Genomic DNA, 17686 nt, shown 5'->3' with positions numbered 1-17686 from the left:
TTTCACATACGGGGAAACACTATATAATTAAAAACCCTCATCGCTGTACCGTTTTCTGATATGTCGCGTGAACAGGAGCGACGAGCGATCGGTTGGGATTAGATTGGGGTAATATTTCTTTATTAAGACTTTGTTTGATCCAAAAATTAGTGCAACAAATCTTATGAACCGAAAACTGGTGCGGCTTTAAATGCACATCGATTCCAAAGTTACTAATCTACTTCTTGAGCCAAGTTCTGCATTTGGGAAATGATCAATAAAATTAAGCATTCCATGCATATCCGATTCAAATTAATCCCTTTAACCGTTTATTAACACTTGTTCATTTAAGTATTTTGTAATTAATGTGTGCAAGATATAAGATAAAAAGAACAATTCTTTTATCCAGTTGTCATCGCCAGTCTTTTAACTAGCCTTGTTGGTGGTAACAGTCGGTTTTTGAGAAATGTGCTATAGCTATGGGGAGGGGAAAAAATCGAATGCAAAGGTTAATGGAAACAATGAAATGGTCAAGGTAAGTTAAAACAAATATTCGCGAATCATTCTTTTTTTTAAATTTTTTATTTAATGCAATATTAAGAAGTATGTCTGCTGAACAATTCGTCTAACTGACAATCTGACTGTGATCTCGAAAACTAGTTTAACTGAGTCATGTGTCCATGACATGTCCTTAGTGCTGGACTTATTAAGTGGCCGTCTTTGCAGTATTTGTGTGAAAATATCATTTAGGCCATTTGGTATTGATGACATATCAAATATGTAAACACAACAGACAGCGGTTTTTATACTGAACGATTTGAAGCTCGATATATTGTATATATACTTATGCCTATTACTGAAGCACAGGCACTTAATCGTCTCTGAAAACAAGACCATTACAAGTCATATAAAAGTATATATGAACTGAAGACCCTTTGTTGACCTCTAGATTCTAGAGATGTTTTTTTCTCATAGCATGTCTTCTATCGTCTCTATACTAACTGTGTATAATTATCAACTGACGTTTGGAACAGGATATGCTAACTGTCGCTTCCGAATCGCATAATGTTTTTTTTTACTTTAATAAATCTTTTTGTGTTTGTGTCACGATTGTTTTTGTCTCTCTTCGACTTTGAAATCTCCCTTTGATATCCCCTGACTATTCTCCTAATCAGACTCGGGGACATGATAGCGCTTACAACAATGTTTAACCCCTTATTCATCTTAGATACTGTACAGTATACATTCTTTTGATTAGGTTCTGTTGTTGGGTTGCAATCTTATAGACATTTTCCTAAACAAATCTTCACTCATATTTACAGTATAGACCATTTAAAAACAAAACTTAAACATTTTCATGAGTTCACCATATGCTTCGTTCATAGTGGTTTTTTTTTTTGCATATTTTTGAAAGAAAATAAAAATCAATGCTGATGAACTGAAGTGTCTCATAAATGCAACTTTAGTGGGATTTAGGAAATTACAATTGGAAGTAGATTATAAGATTGTGAAGAATGCATTAGTAGACCAAGCTTGCTATTGGAATTGACGTACCGATTAAGGTCCTCTCTTGTTCAAAGAAGATAAAAAGAACAACATTTTTCATGATTATTTTCAATTTCCAAAATTTCCAAAAAGGAGGAAATGACGTCCAAATATCGGTTTGTGAATATCTATAAACACACCCCTTTCAAAACAAAATACATAATCCAAATACAGGGCATTTTGGGAATATTTGAATAATACCTAAATCTTGTGCCTATGCACACTTTTTTTAAGGAGTAGGTTCAGTAAGACCCCTTTTTGGCCCCAAAATATAGCAGTTTTACAAATTTGTTAAAATGTAAACCTTTAGTTATTTATTGGACAGTAGAATGCTTCTACTACATAAATATGGGCTGTTTTTGACAATACAATGCACATATATCCGGTATATCCATTAAGTGATGCTAAATTACTGAAATCCTCATAATTCTAGCATTTTAGTTAAATTTTAGACGGTTTTCGTGTAAAACGAAAGTGGCCGCATTCGTGTTCATCCTTAATAATGAAATGTAAGTTGTATTTTATGATAATACATAACATATATAAAGGTTGAGGATGAACACGGATGCGGCCACTTTCATTTTTACCAAAAACCATCTGAAAAGTGACATTTTTCGGCATATTAGGTAGGTTTTTCATATTTGATCTTGAATCGGATCGTTTTTAATGACTATTTCTGTTAAGATCTTTCACATAAACTAATTAATTCAAATAAAATAGACACTTAAGTGTTTAAAAAGTGGTCAAAATCTTTCGTCAGATGAACCTGAAATTTGAGGCCAAAATCGGTCCTTACCGGACCTACTCCTTTTTGATACATCCTACAAAATAATAAAAAATAGAGGGGCGAAAGATACCAGAGGGATATTTAAACTCATAGATCGAAAATAAACACACACTGAACGCCTTAGCAAAAAAGGAAAAAGACAGACAAACTATTGTACACAAGACACAACATAGAAAAATAAATACTAGGCAACACTATAACCCTACCAAAAAACTGGGGGTGATCAAACCCTTTTAATAGAAGATAGCCAGAGAAACCATGATCAAGCTATTATACCAAACATTAATTCTTATAGTTGTATTTTTTCAGTCAAATGCTCTTTAAATGTGTAGAATAAATCGCTTGCAAATACTGGCTATTTGTTAGTTTTTTTTGTTCGCCTGGAGACAGGAATTGAACAGTTTTTAAGCCCATGATTTAATGTTATAAAATATCAAAACGCTACTAAGTGTGTGTCGACTAAGCGTGGCACATAGAAAATGCATAGCCAGTCTCAACCACAATTATGGGAATAAGGTGTTCGGCGTTATAGTTTGTCATTTTACCATTCTCATTTTACGCAAAAGTCGAAAGATAAGAAAGGGATGGTCAAACTCATAAGTCAAAACAAACTGACAATGCCATGGCCAACAAGAAACACGATAAACAGACAAACAACAATACAAAGAACACAATATAGAAAAGTAAAGACTGAACAACACGAACACTACCCCCCTAAAAACGGGGTTGATCTCAAGGGTTCAGGAATTGTGAAAAAATCCTGCTCCACACATGTGGTACCCGTCCTGTACTCAATCTAAGAATATATGATTATAAAACAAGGAGACCAATTTTTGAAAATAAATGAGGGAACCATATTTGACAGAATATTGGTTAATTGGTTTCATAAAAGTTGTTTCACAATTTAATTTCAAGTTTTTTATGTAATCGGGTGCTTGCATGTGTGCATTCCACCTTCTTTGTACTGTTGTTTAATCCGAGTCTACATAAAGGACCACCAGACAAATCGACTTAATATGATAATCCCTTGTAATAAAAAACAATCTCTTTTTCATGTGTGCGTGGTGCATATGTATGTTACACCTAATTAATAGCAAGAGGAACGGTCGAAGATTAATCCGTAAAAAGGTTTAAGCTAGCTTTTGTAATACCCGCTTGAATACCTTTCAATAACGGTAGTTAAGATCTATTGAAATTTAATCTAAGGTAAAATGGAGTCGTATTCAAGATTAATATTTAGTAAATTGAACCAAAAATTAAATTTAAATTTGTCAATTTTTCCGGTAGTTTGTCGTTTATCAATAAAATAAACACCAATATATCAATAAGGTATTCTTCTTCGCTTTAATCATTGTCCTAGTAACTTTTATCCGGTCTCAAAGCCCCCTAAAATTAATAAACTGGCCCAAATAATAGTATATTTCTACTTGATAGTATAGAGAACTATGAATAATCTGGGAGGTTTAAATTGTGTTGATAAATTCAACTAAAAATCTACAACAATAAAAGGTATATTTATGATATAAGAAGAAAACTTTCACTGGACAAATGATAAACGTCGAAGCGTGAAGATCGATTGGAAACATTGAATATTACTTGAAATTAAACTCGCATTTGACAACACAGAACTTTAACAAGATGGCAGGACAAATTCGACGACCATATACTTCATATGAAATGAGAGGCTATGATATGTAAGTTCGTTTTACTGTATAAGATCATAATTTTATCTATCCTATATATATCATATATATAGATAGTGCACTTTTCGTGGAACATGCAATGTACGACATCTAAATAACAAAATAGAAGGACTATTGAACGGAATGCTGAATTGAGACTACTATAACACATAGTATCTCAGGGATGTGATCGTGCTAGTCTTAGATAAAGTGACTTGGTTCATGGGAGAGTGTTTTTGGTAGAAGTACAAGCCGATGGCTTGGTATATGGGGTGGGTTTTGTGTATGAGTACGAGATAATTATTTGGTATGTGGAATATTGTTTTTAGTAGAAGTACAAGCGGTGACTTGGTATCTTGGATGAGGTTTCGGGTATAGGATTGTCAAGATATGTATTTGTTTTGACTTACAGAAGTTCTCCTGGAAAATATGTTTGGAAGGTGTTTAAGTGATGTGGAAATAGGACGTAGTCCTATGTTAAATGTTTTAAAAAGAAGACCTCGTAAAATATCTTACGAAGTCTATTCTTAAATCAAAACTTTTGTCTTACTCGTTGCCATTTTTCATGATTTGTTAAGTAATTAAGTAAGTAAAGTTATGATTTTGTCGTACGGGGAAACGAATTGTTAGATGTACGAAATAGTTATTACGTGATATGTGGTAAAGCGGTGTGAAATGTGTGGTGTAGGGGTTTGAAGTATAGGGACTTGGTGGTTTAAGGGAATGTTTTTGGCTGAATATATAATGATTACCTTGCATACCTTGGTATTCAATAGAGAGGTTTGTCAGTTAGTTTGTGAGTCGGTTGTATGTTGCAGGATGATCAGAATATAGATAGTCAATTGGTCGTATCTACATTTACAAGTCGCAGGGCGACTTAACCTAAGTTTACAAGACCCCCCCCCTTTTTTTCTTTATCTCAATATATAGATGAACGAAACTATAAGGGAAAAAACGCACTATACAATTGTTCATCGTGTTAAGACAAACTAAGCCGCAGTTATATAAGTATTGCAAACGAATAACACTTGTAAAACAATACTTTATTAAAGAATACTCATGACAACTCACTGAACGTACTTGATCTGTTACTATAAAAGCATGCCTACAACGTAATATTTGTTCGCATATATTCAACTCATTTATATATATATGCAGTATCGTATGCAATATTTGTCCTGTGCATAAATCTGCATTATTATGACTATCTGAAAAGATCAAAGTAATGATTGAAAGAATCGTAACCCAGAAAAAAACCCACTTTCATGCTACATTCGGAAAAGATCAAAGATATATAAAACTAATTAAAGTTCCAGTGATATTATACAATATATTTCACCTATACTTTTCATGGTACAGCAATTACAAGTAAAAAAATAAACTTTTTTTTACTATTCAACACTTGATAGAGTTTAAAGTTTACAAAGCAATTTTAATTTATATAATTCGAAAAGAAATATGTTTTCAATAAACACTTATCAGACTGTATATAGTTAATGGATTGGAAGTATTCAATATACTTGAAAAAAACTTTAGACACTTTTCTAGTACAGTCAGTTTATATTATGTTTGAAAGTAAAATTTACATTTGCTGTATGCATGTTAAGCGCTATATAAACACTTCAAATAAAATATTATTCAACATTTTGTTTCTGATGACGTGTTAAATTGATTGAACAAGTCTATTATCCATGTTCACGTTCTAAAGATCAATTTTATAACAGACTAAACTATCAATTTTTACATTAAATATTTACACAATGGTTTGTGAATTCGTTTTTTCCCAATTTAAAGCATGTAATATATTAAATATTTGATTGAACTCGAGGAATAGCGTTTTTGGTATGTTCGTTTCAGCTACATCAATGCACTGTCCAAAAAGGTTTGAATGAAGCAAGAGCAACCATATGGCTCGTTTAGTAGCATCAGATTAGAACGTTAAACTGGCAACGGCGGTCGCAATGCTATATAAAAATGCCAATTACAGATATGATACAATACAAAAAGCGGAATCGAAATGTTTTTCTGTGCGTGTGGGCCTGGCCGCATGCTCATTGACACAACCTCTTGCATATGCAGTACAAACCAAATCACGGTTCATATAGTATATTTAAAAGCTTAATTAATAAGAGTCAAATAGAAGTCAGTGCACGTATGTAGATTTTTATTTTGTTATTTAATATGCGTCATGAAACTCCTCAGAAGTGTTCGTATGTCATATCTTACAGCTTTTCATTATTTGCACAATTGGGTGTCGGCAGTAGATATTTAATTGATTGTTTTTGTTAAATTTTTATTTATCAATTCGGAGAGATTTTCAGCTTTATTAAATATATATATAGCATATTTTGTACACTCCCGTGTTTTATTGAAAACTAAAGTTGCCTTAACTCTTGATCCCTAATTTTTCTTAGGCTGTTCTCTCATTGAACTTCACCCCACATTTCCTTTTATTTCTGTATAAGAAATGAAAAAGAAATCTATATATTTCTTTTGATTCAATTCGGGACGATTTACTTATGTTACACCTTAGCTGTATTCGCTCTTGTGTTTTATTGAAAACCTTAGGTGACCCTAGTTCTCGGCGCCTATTTTACTAAGATTGTTCTCTCATTGAACTATACCCAACAGCTCCTTTTATCTCAGTATAACAAATCAAAAAGTGGTTTATATATTTCTTTTATAAAAGCACCTGTGTGATAAATCAAACAATTAGTTTTATTACTCATTTTAAATTATTTCAATAGTGTATATTAAAGTTCGTCTAAAAGTTTATAATAGTTTTAATTTAATTGCATGCCTCGAGTTAAAGATCTAACATAGGTTCAGACTTTGATACGCTATAATTATCCATATTCCCTAAGCAACGCCATAACTAAAAGACATTTGGTGTTAAAATTGTAGAATATTAAAACTGCCATGTTAATTAATGTTTACATGTAGGGACCATGCCTCTGATAATATTGCACACTGTCACAGCAACACTTGAGACTCAATTAAGCAAGTTGAACAATATGCAGCGCCATAAATAATCATACATATGGTGTTTAAATTGTAGCATATTAAAACTGTAATGTTTATTAATGTTAACAAGCACTGTAGGGACCGTGCCTCTGAAAACAGTTTCAAATATAATCATGGGTAATTTAGGCAATGCTTGTATCAGAAACGCTTAGGACGCAATGAAGCTATGCAGAGTCGATCGCGAGGCTTTTGTATGACTTGGTAAAAACACAGACCGAATTTCACATTCTGTATTTGGATTAATTCCGAATTTGGAAGTAGGTGTTGACAGATTTATAAAATCTATATGACTGACTGTCGGTTAGGTAGCCGACCTTCTGTCCTTAGATATAACATGGAAAATCGATCTTTTGTGCTCGTGCCTACCAACTGTACAAACATCATTGAAAATTAATCCGTATTAATGGACACCCGACTATTATGTCATTGCGGGTTATCTGTGTTCTATTTGTACAATCTTACAACAGTGACAATACCATATCTTTTGTAATTATTGTTCCAAAATTTTAAAGAATGCGACAATGATACGTGTAAATGATAAATTTAAAGTACAAAAACACAGGGTTCCTACTATGTAAATACTCTTAAAGATTTAATCTCCAACATTAATTTATAGGGGGCTGTGTGATAAATTCATAAAAATAAATACCTTAAATATTGTTTATTTACATTTAGGCAACAACAATATCTTTTCTAGCTGTTTTGTTAAAAAAAGGGGGACGATTTATTTTGGGTACAAACATGGAATGAAAGCTTTGCATGTGTCCCACATTGGTTAAAGTCACGGTTATATTTAAAATGAGGAGTAATATTGAAAGCAGTGATTATATGCAAAGATAAGAGTTTATTAAAGAGTCGGATTGTAGAGTGTTCTTCAAAGTGCAATAGTCATACTTAACAAAACAAGGAATTAAATAAGATGGCCCCTGTCAAAAGAACAAGAAATAAAATGGCCGAGATCTTCTTCGAAACTTTAAAGAACAAACTAGTGGTACATTGTTACCATAATTGGGAACCATGTGGTATGTTATGACCCCCCTCCCCCCCCCAAAAAAAACCAAACCAGTACAAACAACAAGGAATCAGATATATTGTGACCTCATTGAAAATTAAAGGACTTGGTGTGACCTTGTCCAACGAACAAACCTTGTCCAACTCTTTATATTCAACGCTCTAAGAATACGTTTGTGTGGCTCTGTTTTTTTTAAAATTAATTTGGCTTTATTAAACGATTAAAAACAGTTTGTGTGATCCTCTTGTGGAATGATCACCTGGTCTGTCATCACTTAAATTATACTAAAAATTTATATATTAACAATCCAAACGAGTTGTCAAGTGAGAAACACTTGATATTTGGTATTCGGAAAAATCGTCGCTGAATCAGGTCACAAGAGAGAGAGAGAGAGATGGCCGTAAGTTCAAGTTGTTACCGATAGCCTCATTCAAATGCACTATTAAAAGATGTATGTAGCTCATAAAGTTGCTCCATATACAATTTTGTTTAGGACCATAATTAACCAATAATGATTTTTGTCTTAAATAACATAAAATCCAGACATAATCATATATAGGTGACGATAAAATAGTTATTCCCTGGTGTATTCCGTATTACAAAACCTAATAATCAACAAGCTATCAATATAAATAAGTAATCAGACATGCTATACAGAACTGATATTGACAAGGGGATATATATCAAAAGTACTAACATTTCTGATATCTGATAGAGATGATGGAATATGACCCGATCCACAGGGCTAGTTCTGTAACCTACCAAACGACTGGTACATTCAGGTAGGGTTTAACTTCTAACCAAAAAAAAAAAAAAAACGCTTACACTTGAGGGAAAATTTCGTTAGTGTTCCTCCTTGTAACGACATATTTTATTTCATTAATAGTTTCATGTCAGATGTTTGGTTCTCTATGTTGAAATAACATTGGAATAAATATTCCCGACCTGTCTACCGTCGGGGCCATTTGAGTTTTCTAGCGACGGATGGCATGCCCATAGTTGACGTTGTAAGTCCAGTCTGGAGACTTTTATAACAGTAATTTTCTTACAAATTTAGAAGTAGCTAGAATAATACTCTTTCAGGATAAAAAGGTTAAAAATTGGCGGATTTCTCGTTCTGAACTAGCCTGTGGTAGTTGCACTACAAAACAACTGCATCAATAAAATACTTACGCGGATATAAAATTGCATATCATCAAATATACAGACTAATGAAATTCAAAATATTTGTTAACAGATATCCATCTGATGTATATGAAGAAGACCCGTATGGAGATGTCAATTGTCCGTCACCCCCTCCAAACCCTACAGGCAGATATGGTGCTTATACCCCCGGTCGTGTTACCCCAGGGAGACCGGGATCAAGGATTAACAACGCAACACAGGTAATACAATTATTTTATGATTGAATTAACGTTTAAAAAGTTACTGAATGTTTGATTTATAAAATGTGTCCTGATTTCTCGATCTTGAGACTGTACATCGTCGAGTTATTGTCCTTTCGACACATCCCCATTTCCATTCTCAATTTTAACGTTCGTGTAATATACATATCTATGTATTTACTCTTTTGGTTAAAGTTGGAATGTCTATGTTATAACATTAGCTTTTCAGACCTGGTGCGCATTTTGACAATCGATGTCTCTTCAGTGATGCTCGAGACCAAATTTTTTGAAAATCGAAAGCTTATTAAAAAGATGAAGAGCTATATATGTGTGTATGTTTTCTATGGAAATATGTCTTGTTTCAGGATTATCAAGATCAGGTATGTGTCTTGTGAATTTTTGGTATTTAGTGGCATAATGTGTGGACTTTAATTTGCAGCTTTAAAAAAAGTCAATTATACTTTATTTTCATTTTCGCAAGAAAGACAGATATTAATTATTGCAATCTATATAGAAAAAAAGGAGATATAGAACTGTGAATTAATGTTTCAATTTCTACCCACTCTGTTCTGGTGAAAACGTCTTCTCTTAAAATCATCTTTTATCAGTCATCTTAGGTTGTGGTTTCACTATACTTAGCACCTTCATTGGAAAAACAATGAATGCCTATTTCAGCCATTACAAAGATACCAATCTATTACAGTTAAAACTTTTAAAAAGGCATATTATGCAGTAAAATATGTATAAATCTTAAGCTATTTAGATTTGTACACTTGTTTGCTTATCATTTTCAGCCCGAATGGGACATAAAGCTATATTTTGATTTATATACCGGATAATTACTTTCTGTTATTGGACGTTCCTGTCGTGATGAGAGCTTGATTCAGTTTAATACCATTACGTTTTTTTTAAATTAGATCTACAATTTGAGCGTTGTCTTAGAGAACGATTTAAAAATTTCTTTGTAGCTATATGGCTCTATAACGCATAATCAAAACTTTATAGTACATCTCTTTTAAACCAATTCAAGCCCTTGCAACATTTTTCAAGTTCAACTTCATATCTAAGTTTATTTTGTGTTGTTTGGTTGCTCTCTTGTCACCTTTAATTGGTATTACTCATTTAATATTCTTAACGTATTAACACGTATATTTGCATGAACTTTTAATATATCAGCAACATATGAGCGATTACAACTATCGTACAAGAGTTTTGATTAGCAGCTAATACAGGGTCATTTGCCGTTTAACATTTTTTTTGGGTGTTATTTCATAAAAACAAGGACATGTAACTGTATATGTGAACTACCTATGTAAACGACTTTTAAATAATATTTGCAAAATAGTTTTAGTCTGATGTGCACCTCATACACTTGGTGATGGTTAGTTTTATTATTGACAAAATCTGGAAAAAAAACTCCTCGAAAAACAAAACAAAATTCGCAATTGTTTTAACATTGTCGAAACTGCATGGGCAATGCTCAATCCGATGTATATTGAATATGAACATCAATTTGCACATCCGATCCTGTTAGACTTGACGAGTATGAGTTATTATTTGAAATAAGGTTGTTCGTTTTCTGATAGTTTGTATTGCTTCACCTTTTGTTATCTCGAGGTTTTGTACTACTGAGTTGTATAAAGTAAAATCACAAAAATACTGAACTTAGAGGAAAATCAATTCGGAAAGTCCATAATCACATGGCAAAATCAAATAACAAAGCGCATCAAAAACGAATGGACAAGAACTGTCATACTCCTGACTTGGTACAGACATTTTCAAATGTAAAAAATGGTGGATTAAACCTGGTTTTATAGCGCTAACCCTCTCATTTTTGTACTAGTTGTATATGTTTCTTTACGATATTGGGTTTGTTCATAGTCCTTTGTACCCGATGCCTCGTGTAAGGAGAGTGCCACGCTCTTTGCACGTTAAGAACCCTTGCAACAACTCTTCGAGGGATCCTTAGGTGTCCTGTTGCAAGGCAAAATTTCTGTCCCTATCCAATACACCCTCATTTTCCAGTGGCAGTCCAAATTTTTCCGACCATCATCCCAGATGGCCTCTATTGTATCAACCTACCTATTGTATTTATTGTGAACTTGTTTTCGTCCTGAATATGCATGAAATATTTGCCACTGGACGTTAAGCAACCAACAATCAATCAATCATAGTCCTTTGTACTCTGTTGAATAGTTGCCTCATTGTCAAACATAACACATATCCTTACTCGTTTGTGGTGCAAGGACTATTTTCTTGTATGCCATATGGTGCTAATAATTGCTTGCCGTCGTTAAGTGTGTATTATTGTGACCTCAAATGCATTTTTTCAGTATACTGGTTCCCCTTGATTGCTGTGTCATTCACTGCCACCAAATTCTGCTTTAATTTACTCGCGTACATATAGACTTTGAATATTTATATTACAGACAGAATCCAGATTAGGATATAATAACGACTTCCGGTATTCGTCCCCACCCCCAATGAGACTACAGAGAGAGATGACCATGCCTGCCAGGACGGAGGAATCACTAGATCCAATCACAAGACAGTATTACAATCGGCTGTTTCACAGATCTCAAAGTCCAGACATGTAATGACCCTATTGTTTTTCATTGCTATAAATGATTCTGGTATTTGAGATTTATCGATAAGAGACATACATGTACCATATTTTTTCTATACATAAATGGATTAATTATAAGTTAGTTAAACAAAAAACCTCATCGAAGATACTTGGCTTGTAATTTTGTACACCAGACGATACTAGGCTTGTAATTTTGTACACCAGACGATACTAGGCTTGTAATTTTGTACACCAGACGATACTAGGCTTGTAATTTTGTACACCAGACGATACTAGGCTTGTAATTTTGTACACCAGACGCGCTTTTCGTTGGCAAAACGCTCCTCAATGACGCACGAATTAAAAAAAGTGTTGTCTACCCTTTTTTCAACCGTGTATTTTGACGAATATGTGTGACATCCAACATAAACAAAAAGTTATCTTATATTGCCGTTATCTTTTATACTGTGGATGAACATGTATACGGACTAATTTATTTTGTTTATAGCGCTTGTCAAGCTAGATAGTTGAACTTAAACTGGACATGTATAGATCAAAAGTCACAATTTTTCGTAACGCAAATAGTACTTGATAAAAATATATGTATATTGGTGTATAATAAAAAATGCTTAATTATTGAAAATTGTACTCCCGTTTTAGGAATCTTAACCGAATGGGACGAGCTGGTGGCAGATGGCGTCATATAACTTCTTGTTTTGCAAACACAGGATCGCATATGTCTTTTGTAGAAGGTAAGCACATTTTTAAATTCAAACACAGTACATCATTTACCCTACTAAACATTAAAAAAATGGTAGCAATATTGCCAGTTTTCAGCAATAATTTATTTTAAATCGAAGAACCGTTAATTTCTGTCAAGTTAGTCAATCGTACCTTTTTTGATTATTATGTATGATACTTTATGATAAATATCGTCACTCTTAAACTATGACTTTCTTCAAAGGCTCAAAACTTCGATAGAAAAAAGATACGACATGTCTTTTAACTTTGTATACACCACCACTATTATTGTTTTCTGTACTAATATTTCATGAACATTGTTTTCCAGGTACAGTAAAACAGGTAGACAACAATTTTATGTTACCAAAGAGACAACCAGCTCAAAAAATAAGTTTTTCAAATAGCATGGCTAATCCAAGGACAATGTACAGAGCTCCATCCGCCACGAAACGGAAACCAAAATACAATTCTACTTACTACGATCATGCCAAAAATGGATTTAAATATTGGTATCAAGAGCAAAATAAGCCAATGGATCGTAAGTTTTTTTAACAAACAAGTTGTGTTTTATAACTCATAATAATACCCTATAACTTACCAACTACAATGCGTAATTTGTTTGAGAAATTGTTCTCGCCTTCGTTGCGTTTATCTGTATTTCGTTATCAAAGTGCTTGTCGAATGAGATTTACTCATTTTAAATACTTAAAGCGGATTGATGACTTCTATTGTTTTTTTTATTTTGAAGTTTTTCTTAAAATAAGTATTACAAATGAAATACCATTATCGGAATATATAAATATGGTATTGTTGGTTCAGATTGTTGGCCACTTGTTTCTCAAGGTCAGATTGAACTGCAACTTGTTCTCAATGTCAGCTTGAATGACTACTTGTTCTCAAGGTCAGATTGAACTGCAACTTGTTCTCAATGCCAACTTGAATGGCTACTTGTTATCAAGGTCAGATGAACGGAACCGTTTTTTGTTCTCAAGGTCAGATTGGACGGCTTCTTGTTTCAAGGTCAGATTGTACGGCTTATTGTTCTCAATGTCAGATTGAACGGTTACTTGTCCTCAAGGTCAGATTGGACGGCCACTTGTTCGCAAGGTCAGATTGAACGGCTACTTGTTTTGAAAGTCAAATTGACCTTACTTGTTCTGGAGGTCAGATTTAACGAACTTTCGTAGGCGAAGACGGGAATGTTTTCTCTTCCCTTGAATCCAACATTTTGATTGGGAGAACAATATCCTCGAACAATTGTCATTTACTTAACAAAAATTTCATTTATAATATATGTATTACCCAGTTTACAACATAGAGTACCAATTTGTATATCTAAATTAATATATGAGTTGTATACCAAACAACATGCACAGTATTTGAATGTAACCGAAGTTATAGTTTGTCCGTCTTTAACACCCACTTGTTTATAGGGTTTCAAGGCATTATGGTCATCTTGTCACGCATTTGTATCAAATTATCCTTAGATTCAAAATAAAAACCTTCTATACTGATTTAATGTTTGATGGATCAAACTATATGTTGATGTTGAAAAATTGCGCGAAGGACGGTATTTTGTTTTATTTTACTTCTTGCTTTCCCTGACTTGCTGGTAGAATTTGAATAAATTTGAATACACACAAAACAAATATATAAAAATAATTTTAACTTCGATGAACCTATTAGTAGTTGCTGTGAGTTTATATGTATTGGTTCATTTTTTTTATTTTGCACATTGTTTTTTTATTCTGCATATTTTTATTTTTAGAGCAAATGATATAATACTACTTCCTTCATTAATTAAGAACTGCCACAAACCAAATATTTATTTATCATTTTATCATTTTAAAACAGGTCGCACTAGAGCCCCATTATTATACTCCTGTTAAACAGCCAGGTATACTCCACTTTGTAGATACTTTTATATTGTTCACCGTATTGTGGGACGTTATCACGGGAAAGGACTGTAGTTTAGAACTGGGAGAGGTGTTGGTCTCACAGCATGCATCCAATTTATTTGCACTTTCCTATTCTTGTAATACTGTGTTTCAAAAACAATAAAGGAAGAAATTCTTGTTTGAATTTCTAAATTAAAAAAAGAGCTGGAAAACATGTTATCAAATTTGTAAAAACAACAAAAATTCATTACTGGTTTGAATGGTTCGGAAATCACTTTCATTGAGTTGTAAATGGTACACAGTTTACATTTTTATTCCAATTTTGTTATGACCTCATTGTTACCATTTATTTAGTAGCATTTTAGCATGTATTTTTGTAAGTACAAACTAGACTGTTGTAGAAAGTTTCAGACATGATTGAAGTACAGAACAGAGGTGGTGGGTATCTGTTTCTTGAAAAAGGAAATGAATTTGAAAAATGATTTTTTTGGAGTAAATAAAACATCAGAGTATCTGTATTAAATGTCTCTTGAATCAGAAAACAACTACATAATCTGATGTTAAGATCTACAGATTGACTGTATTTATTTATGCAATTTAAAATTCAAAATCTTGAAATTTTAGCGGAATGGGATGAAACCTTACTAGATAGTTTAGTTAATGATAGATACATAACGGTAGTATTTAGTTAAAGAGGCAATGTTGATTGGTTGTATTTATGGTATAATACATTTGATTGGCTATTAACAGTTGGATTAAGGAAATCTATTGGAGCCAAAGGTACCTGGCTGGGAGTTGCTGGAACACTCCCTAATCCTCTTTCTGGATTGAACTGATTTTGGTAAAGGGATGTTTGGTGTGTTTTATGAACTAACATATAAACAGTTATATTTTAAGATCCGAGATTTATATGTTTATATATGGAATGTTTTGCTAGCTAACAATGAAATAAATTGCGTAAGGACGAATTTATTTGTAAGAAACCTGACTGCATGGTGTGTTCTGTTATATATTGCATGTATAATATCATCTTTATAGTCATTTGTCAAGGAAATAACAGATTTTTATATTGAAACTGCATGTTTTAGAAATTTTCATGCATGTATGCTTTATAATGATGAAATATCCAACAGAAGATATTTTAACAGTTTGTATGCAGTTCCCACCAGGCGAATAATCGTTTACATGTTACATTTCTAATGGATTTACATAAAACAAAATTAAAAATTTTTTTTCACATTATTTGTTAGCTTGCTGATTTTCAAGTGCAGAAATTTAAGATTAAGACATAGTGGTAAATTTCACCCCAAAAGTCGCAAAAATTAACCCCCAATTTTGTGAGAGAAAAATGATAGAAATTAAAAATCTTGACATGAGGGGGAGGACAGGGGTAAGGGAGACAGGGAGAAAGGGGGTAGGAGAAAGGAGAAAGGGGGTGGGAGAAAGGAGAACGGGGGTAGGAGAAAGGAGAGGAAGGCTTGGAGAAAGGAGAAAAAGTTGGAGAAAGGAGAAAGAATAAAATATCTCTCCTTTTAAAAAAATTTCTAATATTTCAAGAAAAAATATCTCAAAAGGAGATGTTTTATTCTAATGGGAGAAAGGAGAACGGGGGTAGGAGAAAGGAGAAGAGGGGTGGGAGAAGGGAGAAGGGTACCCCCCTGTCCTCCCCCTCTGACATACCATTGATACATATACACATGTGGTGCAAAATAAAAAAAAAAGTTTAATGCATAGGTTATAAATTTAATCACATAAAGAACTATATCCTATAATTTGTGAATGAAGGTTGAAAATAGAAAAATCCAGGCAACTTGCAAACATTCCACATATGAAAAAATATTTTACAAAATAGTTCGCGGAAAACAACAAGATGAGATGGAGGTCAATCTATGTATGTGAGTCGTACACGTGCATGACGAAATAACATATAGGCAAAACAAATTCAATCACAGGAAGGGGTTATTCGACTGGATGTTATACCTTGAATATACCTTTCAATGTATATTTTATACAAATGTATAAATGTATATATATATATATATAAATGAAGCAATATATAATTTTTTTTACAGATTTTCAGGAGAAAGAGATTTTAACCTTTTAAAGTTTACTTTTTGTCGATTTTACGCGATTTACCACTATAATCCAATGTAATGAACTATTCGTCCACACTCATTTATAACGACGTTTTTTTTTACATCTTGGCAATGTTGAATTTAAAGAATCATTAAAAATTGAAAAATTTCCCCTTATATAATACAAGTATATTTAAACTGTTTGTTTTTACATTTATGGTTGTTGTTGTATAATAATGGAGATTTAGGTTAAAACTGAATGCATATATACAGACTTACTGTTATTATGTTTTTTCTTTATTGTTTGTTTCAGTATACTTTGATATTGTTGATAAAAACCTTTGAAAAGTAATTGTATATTAAACTGTTAATGAACTTTATTCACATATTTATCATTTCCAATATTTTTCAGTGGCACCCAGTCTTCGGATAACAGGACGAAACATGGAAGAAATTTATTAAACTACGTCAATATTTTATTTGGAGAAATAAACAACAAGACAATGCAATTATTGTAAAATTGTCATATTTGCTCAGATAAGAGATCTGTCAAGATTCATTTTAAAGAACTTTTTGTATAAAGCTATGATATTTATTAAATTATATAGACGACCCTAGTCAATCTCAAAATATTCTGTGATATTGCTCAGCCCTGTGACATTTGCTTGTTCAGATCCTAAGTTATTTATTCACTGGAAAATAAAATATTTAAATAATAAATTTTTCGTTCATTATTGGAATCGTTGCCTTCTATGACAATGTACACGCTGAAATGTCTCGCCTTCTTTACCAACCATTGATAGTATGTTGATAGTCCTAAATATAAAGCTTTTCTAAAACTATCACATAAACCTAATATGATCCAAGAAAATGAGAACCGAACAAGAAATACATGTACACCTTATAATCATTCAATACACTAAATATAGTTGACCTATAATTGCTTATAGTTTCTAAGAAACAGATTTAACCAAAAAAAAAAACCAACTAAA

At 32.6% G+C, this 17686-nt stretch overlaps 1 protein-coding gene across 8 annotated transcripts; it reads left to right on the top strand.

Annotated features, from left to right (window-relative positions):
• The first annotated feature begins 364 nt into the window (after positions 1–364).
• On the top strand, positions 365–17414 carry LOC143069662 (uncharacterized). 8 transcript variants are annotated; one of them, XM_076244414.1, is made up of 8 exons: positions 365–514; positions 9267–9414; positions 9780–9794; positions 11844–12007; positions 12641–12732; positions 13050–13259; positions 15370–15460; positions 17107–17414. In XM_076244414.1, exons 1-7 carry the CDS (start codon positions 459–461, stop codon positions 15453–15455), a joined length of 771 nt encoding a protein of 256 aa, XP_076100529.1. In that variant the 5' UTR covers positions 365–458; the 3' UTR covers positions 15456–15460; positions 17107–17414. The 8 variants fall into 8 exon arrangements, with proteins under 8 accessions (XP_076100529.1, XP_076100528.1, XP_076100533.1 ...); XM_076244413.1 differs by lacking the exon at positions 365–514 and adding an exon at positions 3764–4005; XM_076244412.1 differs by lacking the exon at positions 365–514 and adding an exon at positions 8666–8811.
• The last annotated feature ends 272 nt before the right edge of the window (positions 17415–17686 follow it).

The sequence above is a fragment of the Mytilus galloprovincialis genome, chromosome 3, assembly GCF_965363235.1.
Source record: "Mytilus galloprovincialis chromosome 3, xbMytGall1.hap1.1, whole genome shotgun sequence".
Taxonomy (NCBI): Eukaryota; Metazoa; Mollusca; class Bivalvia; order Mytilida; family Mytilidae; genus Mytilus; species Mytilus galloprovincialis.
Note: the sequence above shows the minus strand (reverse complement) of the source record. Positions and strands in the feature narration are given on the sequence as shown.

Excerpts from the sequence above, each read along its gene's own strand:
- LOC143069662 (XM_076244412.1), top strand. The coding sequence starts at position 8,747 with ATGATGGAATATGACCCGATCCACAGGGCTAGTTCTGTAACCTACCAA. Across the intron at positions 12,008-12,640 it reads AGATCTCAAAGTCCAGACAT|GAATCTTAACCGAATGGGAC; the intron begins GTAATGACCCTA and ends CTCCCGTTTTAG. Across the intron at positions 13,260-15,369 it reads GCAAAATAAGCCAATGGATC|TTGGATTAAGGAAATCTATT; the intron begins GTAAGTTTTTTT and ends GGCTATTAACAG.